The sequence below is a fragment of the Poecilia reticulata genome, unplaced genomic scaffold (assembly GCF_000633615.1).
Source record: "Poecilia reticulata strain Guanapo unplaced genomic scaffold, Guppy_female_1.0+MT scaffold_181, whole genome shotgun sequence".
NCBI lineage: Eukaryota > Metazoa > Chordata > Actinopteri > Cyprinodontiformes > Poeciliidae > Poecilia > Poecilia reticulata.
The window spans coordinates 869371-876546 of NW_007615018.1; the positions used below are offsets into that span (position 1 = coordinate 869371).

Genomic DNA, 7176 nt, shown 5'->3' on the forward strand with positions numbered 1-7176 from the left:
GTCTGTTAGCATTAGCCTAGCCTAGCTAACGGTCAGCTGAGGCGCCGTCTGTTAGCATCAGCCTGGCCTAGCTAGCGGTCAGGTAAACATGAAGCATCTCTCAGCCTGCTCAGCCATTGGTCAGTGTGCTGTGACATCATGGCTCACCTGTCTCTGGGCAGAGCGGTCCAGGCCAGGCTGTGGGACGTCCCGGCTGAGATCTGCTGGATGGCGACCCCGTCCAGACCGACCACCTTCTTGGGTTTGGTGATGGGGCCGGTGGAGTTGCCCTGGCCGCATTGCCCCATGGAGTTGTTGCCCCAGGCGTACACCTCGTTGTCTAGGCAACCRCCAGGTGAGAGTAAAACGGGYGGAAAGAGTTAACGTGGAGTCAGGACTCAGAGTTCAGTTAGCTGTTACATCAGACCTCAAACAGAGTCAGCATTTATCCAGAGAGTCAACAACAGGACCSCAGCAGCACCGACCCGACCCGGTCCGACCCACAGAGACAGAGATAAGCGGCGTACCRTGGGACAGGGCCAGGCAGTGGCTGTCCCCGATGGACACGTCCACCACCCTGGTGGTGGCCAGCTCCTCGATCAGTTTGGGCCGCAGCGCCGTGGCCTCGGAGGAGCCGCAGCCCAGGCAGGCGCCGCAGCCCCAGGCGAACACCTGGACACGCGCAGGAGGACAGAAACGGGTCAGAACCACCCGGAAACCACCTGAAATGACTAATCTAACACTGATTTCTGCTTCAGATTTAAACTTCCTGGTGCATTTCTGTCCAGTCAGACTTCAGGATTCAATCAGATTTCCAATAAACTCATTTATTTAACTTCAAAATCTGATTTTTAACCAGAAACAAGAGTCAGGAAATGATGGAGAAAGTCTAAAAAAACCAGAATCAGGAGCAAAAACCAGGAAAAGGTCACAATAAAACTAGTCCACTCTAAAGATAGCTTTAAAGCAGAGGCCAAAGGTCAAAGACTGATTCTGGTTGCATTTTGAAAGCAGCCAGCCGTTTTTGTGCAGCTCCTGCTGACGTCTGATTGGMTGAGAGTTCGGCCTGCGTGACCTCCGGGTCATGTAGAGAGCGGGGCGTCTCCTGAGGGACCGTCCCAGACGTCCTACCTGTCCAGTGGAGGTCAGCGCCAGAGACGACTGGCTGCCTGCACACACTTTCCTGATGAACATGCCCTGCAGCGCCTCCACCACTTTGGGCTTGTAGACTCTGTTGGTGTCGCCGTGCCCCAGTTTCCCTGCAGGAGGACAAACGGAAAAGAAGCTCAGCAGCAAAAGCAGCCAGAGAAACCCAACTCCTGTTTGGGTTTCTGGCCTCACCGTTGTCTCCTCCTCCAAAGGACCAGACGCTGCGGCCATCTTTGGACAGGGCGATGGTGTGGGAGCTCCCGCAGGAAACCTCGCCAACGTTGCTGATGTCTTTCACCAGAGTGGGAATGTTGCGGCTGTTGCTGTCCCCGTGTCCTGCATGAGGACGGGACGAGGAAACGCTTTTCTCTTCCAAACCAATAAACTCTGACGAAAACTGATTTTTATCCGTCATGTTTATGTCAGCAGCTGAACATGTGACCCATTTATAGCAAGATCAGCAAAACATGGCTACTAATATACAAACACGGAGGAACAAAAATTCATATTTTTGAAGTTTATTAAAAACAGAGAGACTCACCTAATCTCCCAAAATCTCCTTCCCCCCAGGTGTAGAGCTCTCCGTCCTCACTGACGGCAGCGCTGTGTCTGTAGCCGGCAGACACACACACGACCACCTGACACACACACACACACACACACACACACACACACACACACTCCAGGTTGTTAACAAAAGATTTTAAAATGTTTAGGACAATTATCTTCCCCTAAATTAATTTATCCAGATGAACTTTAAAGCGCCAACTTATTTCAACAGAAAACACGGACGCTCCAAACCCAAAACCGTCATTTCTTCTCTGAAAACGAAATAATCCATAGACTTTAAAACATCGACAAGATGTTGCACATACAGAAGCAAAACAAGAAAGTTTCTAAATCATAAAAACATTGAGGACAAGATCAAGATATAGCCTTAAATAGTCAAAACTTGGTTAAATAAAGCAGTTTTTGTTTTTTAAAGGCAAAAATAAAACAAAGATAGAGAAGCTTAAAAGAAGCAAACGTGGGTAATAAAGTATTTCTTCCTGAAATGCTCTAATAAACTGTCTGATCGGAGTTCAGATCCCCTAAAAGCCAAATAACAAAATTAATTTTATTTTTGCCAACATATCAAGTCGTAATGACAGTTTGTGCTAAAAGCCTCCTAAATATAACCACTAGAGGGCGCACTTCCATAAATCCGCAAACAGCAGAGCTAATTATTCGGTTAGCATTTTAGCACTTTTGCTAACTTTGAAAACTTCCTTTGATTAATCCAAATTAATTTTAAATTATAAAGCACTAATTGTCTGTTTCACAAACGTTCAGCTGAATAAAGTTCAACATCTGTGTTGACGTTTTGGTTATGAGCCGTTTTCTTCCTGTAGTTTATATTCATGCTCTTATTTTGAAGGGGTGAAGTCTGTTTACGCAGCAGTTTGTTTGCAACACGTTTTTTTCACAAAGTTTTTTGTTTAAAACTAAGAACTGATGAAGGTTTTTTGTTTAAAACTAAGAACTGTGGAATCAGGGTGGGAAATGAAGCGAATCGATCTGGAAACTTCGGTGACCCATAACCAGTGAAAGCACCAGGCGGCTCTGACCTGGAACAGCGTTTTGTTTGTTTCTAATGGAGAGCGTCTCTGTGCGGCGGCGGCGGCGGGTTGCAGCCTACCTTCCCCTGCAGCGGCCCCTGGATGAGTTTGGGGTATTTCTGGGTGGAGCTGTTGCCGTGCCCCAGCTTGCCGTAGTCGCCGTCGCCCCAGCTGAAGACCTCGCCCTCCGTGGTGAAGGCCAGCGTGTGGCCGTCCGAGCCCTTCGACGACGACACCTTCTTGATGGCTCGGTGGGGTTCAAAGGTCAGCTTCTTGAGCGTGGATTGGTTGTTGGAGTCCCCCAGGCCCAGACGGCCGTAGCTGCCTTTCCCGCAGCCCCGGACCGAGCCGTCGGACGAAATCACGAAGGTGCAGTACTGACCCGCCTCGATCTGCGGGGAGACGCCGGAAACGATCAGAGCGTCAGAAAAACAACCCAGAGTTCTCAGATCGTAAACACTGAAAATCAGCAGGAAAACGTGGAATTCAGAAAGTTCAGCCTTCAAATCCAGAACCTGCACAAGAAGAAGAAACAGGCAGACAGGAAGGAAGGAGGACAAGAAGGAGGAGGGAATCTAGGAATGAGTCGTTTTTTACCATTTTAGATTATGTAGTAAGGAACAGAGGTTAGAAATCCTGAATTTATTGTTATTTACTCATTCAGATCTGGAACACATTTAAATGAATCTCCAGATCCTTCCGGATCGTCATGGCCGACGTCCAGAGTTCCTTCCTTCACAGTCGGCAGTGAAGTTTAATCTGCATCGACACGTTTAACCCTCATCCCTCCTCCTCTTCCTCACCGTCTGGGCGTCGGCGAAGCTGGCGGCCAGTTTGGGCTGCAGGATCTTCTCCTGGGTTCCCTCCACCAGCTGGTGGCTGCTGTTGCTGCCCCACACGTAAACCTCGCAGGTCTCTGAGACGACCGGCGCCTCGCCCGTCTGGATGCTGTCGGGGCTGACGCAGGTGCGGGAGTAGTCCGACGCCATGCGGCACACCTGGAGGCGCGCGGACGGGAACGTGTAAGTGTTTTTAAAATGTTGCGAGTTGGACGACGATGAGCAGCGAAGGAGCGTTGGACGCCTCACCTCCTCGAACAGGCAGAGCGCCGCCTCGTACAGCGAGCAGAGGCCGTCCGGCGTCCTGCTGGGCTCCCTCCACTGGCTGCGGTCTGCTGTGGAGCCCTGACACCAACAAACACACCCGTCACCATGGAAACCACCAAACTGCCCCATGGCCGAGAAATCCAATAGCAGCCGTCACACATTTCCGACTTGTTAAAGTTTCAGGAAAACTTAAAACAATCTAACTGCCTCCTTTAGTTATTCTATGCAGGAATAACTAAATATCTAAAAGATAATATTTCTAATGATTCCACTGAACATCAAGTGTGTAAAGCACTTTAGCTTCAGCTTGTGATGAATGTTATGTCGGTTTAGCGTTTGCAGTTGGTGGAACTAGACTTTATGATTTCAGAGTTAGCACAGCTAGCATCCGCTCCACAGGAAGTGACGTTTTCCAAAGTTAAATCAGCACACTTCCTCTAGCTGCTGAAAGAGAAAAACTCACTACGGAGATCTTAACTCATCATTTGTGTAATTATTAGTAAATTCATCCGAGTTTGATTCGTCATCACTAGTTTCTGCATGTTTTTCCATAAACTCTTGATGTGAAGCGTAATTAATCTCCTGATAAATAAAAGTAAACATGGATGTGAATAAGTAATAACTCAGACAATAATCCCCTGATTGTTTCCGGCCAGGTGAAGCGCTCTTCCTCGCCCAGCGATCCTCACCAGGGAGCGTCTCATCTGCATCAGGATGTTCATGAAGCAGTCGTATCCCATCAGCCCCTCCTGGCAGTGCGGCGGCGCCGCGTTCTTCTCCATGGCGCTGACCACGGCCGCCGCCGCCAGCGCCATCTCGATCCACTCCAGCAGGTAGCGCAGCGAGCCCCTCTGGGACGCCAGCCCCAGCAGCAGCTCCGAGGCCAGCCGCCGGCCCAAGATGTCCGCCCCGGAGTTGGGCATGGTGACGCCCTTCAGGAAGGTCGTGACCTGGGCCAGGCAGTCCAGGCCCATCGGCGGGATCTTGCTCTCGTTGGCCAGGGACAGCGGCGGCAGCGAGCTCACCACGTCGATGGCCGTGTGGATCACGTCATTGCATAAGTTGATGCCGCCGCCCGGCGCTCCGCCGGGGCCGGGCGGCGGCGGCATCATCCAGCTCTGGCGCAGCAGGGCAAACAGCAGGCTGAGGCCGGTGCGGACGCCCATCTCGATGAGGGCGTCGGTGCTGGAGCGCGGCCGCTCGCTGACGGCGTGCGGGTCGGCGGCGCCGGCGCTGCTCTCCGGGGAGTGCTGCTGCTGCTTCACCTTGCCCTTGTCGTGGTATTTGTTGGAGAGCGCGTAGAAGACGCGCTGCAGCACCAGGACGCGCTTCCGCAGCGCGGCGGCGAAGGGCGAGTCGGAGCACACCATCTTGGCCAGGGCCAGCTGGCTGCCCAGCAGGGCGTCCAGGTAATGCTCCTGCTCATCGCTGGACAGCGACTCGCGCTCGAAGTCCGGCAGCTGCGGGCCCTTGAGGCACAGCACCTGCTGCGGCAGCAGCACCGCCTCCTTGTTGGCCAGCAGCTTGGCGTAGAGCGCCGACACGCCGTCCCGCGTGGCGATGGACTCGCTGTCCTCCGTGATCCACGAGCTGTTCAGGTGCTCCAGCCATTTGAGTTTCACCGGGGGGATCATCAGCGCCATGGCCGCTCACTCTGGAGCCATCCGACCTGCAGACACGGCAGCAACAGTCAACCTGGTCCTGACAGGAAGGCGCCTGATCAGAGGAGCCAACATTCATCACCGAACTCTGTGCAACTTCATACCAACAATCTAGTAATTACTTATTTTTAGGCGACGGTAAAACATCCCCGTTTGTGATGCGATTCTTTAGGACGTCAGTCACACAGAGAAGTGATTTTTGTACATTTATTTAATCACATTCTCAGTTACGGACATTGTCGTGAAATCTGGTATGAGTATGTGAGATCTGTCCAGGTGCATGCAGAAAAACGGAATAAAGGCCTGAGGAATAACAGTATACCCTGTATAATGATTAAATGATGATTATAAGTGATTATAAGGTGATAATACACATGCCAATGAAGAAATGTCTGTAACGTATGATCAAAACATATATTCTGTACTTTTAATCAAGTGAATGTTATAATAATGTATACTCTGTACTCTTAATCAGTTGATTTTATTACATTATGATATTCTCCGTGAATAAATGGAGAAATTACTGAAACTAAATCTCAACACCAACAGCATCTCCAATACTTTGTCATTATTCCACTAATGACAAAAACTACAATTTCACAATTTCTGTAATAAGAAAATAATAAATCACACAGGAAGTTTGTTGAGGTGATAAAGTCATTAAAATCAAGCTGCTGCTGCACCATCATCCTGTTTCAAACTGTTTCCATTGCATCTTTGTGAAATAAACTCATTTTGATACGGCCAAAATAATCCACCTCCTCCTATCCAACAATGTCTGACCGAACAACGTGAGTTTTTCCAAAGTTGGTGCAATTCCACCAATAAATTAAGCCAATTTATTTTCTTAACTCTAATTTGCGCTTTTCTACGGTCAATGGAAATACAGCTGCTATGGAGAGCTTTTAACACATTTTATGATAAATGGTTACAGAAACACGTTCTCATCGTTTCCTGAATGAAAGTTTCTGTTTACACCGTAAACAGAAAACCTTTTTTTAGGTTTGTCAACAGAAAACCTTCATTTCCCAGCAGCTTCACTCAGTCCGGCTCAGTGCTGCAGGACAAAGGTTTCTGTTTCTGACAAAGAGGTCAAAGGTCAGGGAGCGCTGGACTGTGGGACAGGCGAGAACAGCATTTAAATAAATCTGCCTTCTACAGCAGAAACCTCAGCATACACTGAAAAAACCTGAAATTTATCCAGAAGAAAAAAAACTGTAAAAAATTAGTGATGAAACGATTAATCATGTTTGACTGATTAATTTAGTAATTGATTGATTGTTAACTGGAGTATAAAAACTCAAAAATAAAGGCCATTTAATCCAAAACTGTACAATAATATAAACATTTAGGATTAAAAATAAACCTTTGTGTTTATTTTTCAACCCATGGCTTCATGTTCTGTAAAATCTGAGATTAATCATATTTAATCATTAGTTAATCCATATAATCATCCCAGATCCCACCTGCATTGATGAGATTTTCACATATTGATGTTCGAAGGATTTTTTAGCTGCAGAAGCAAATGTTCAAGATTTAACTAAAGGAATGCCGTTATTGACATTTAGGGTCTTTATTAAAAATGAGGAGGCCTCGGGGAAGAGGCCTCCTCACGCTGGAGGGACGATGTCTCTCTATGGCCTTGGGGAAGACCCAGGACACGCTGGAGGGACGATGTCTCTC

The 7176-nt window shown here is 48.5% G+C and overlaps 1 protein-coding gene across 1 annotated transcript in view; it reads right to left on the minus strand.

The window, feature by feature from the left end:
* The window catches only part of herc1 (HECT and RLD domain containing E3 ubiquitin protein ligase family member 1), a 55939-nt gene that overhangs the window by 44641 nt on the left and 4122 nt on the right, over positions 1–7176 (minus strand). Inside the window, exons 2-10 of the mRNA XM_017303094.1 lie at positions 4522–5501; positions 3815–3910; positions 3530–3724; positions 2807–3118; positions 1670–1766; positions 1321–1464; positions 1111–1238; positions 507–651; positions 148–319 (exon numbers count right to left, since the gene is read on the minus strand). Of these exons, the coding sequence (XP_017158583.1) occupies positions 148–319; positions 507–651; positions 1111–1238; positions 1321–1464; positions 1670–1766; positions 2807–3118; positions 3530–3724; positions 3815–3910; positions 4522–5475 (2243 nt within the window). The 5' untranslated portion in view covers positions 5476–5501. The remainder of the gene's footprint in view (positions 1–147; positions 320–506; positions 652–1110; positions 1239–1320; positions 1465–1669; positions 1767–2806; positions 3119–3529; positions 3725–3814; positions 3911–4521; positions 5502–7176) is intronic.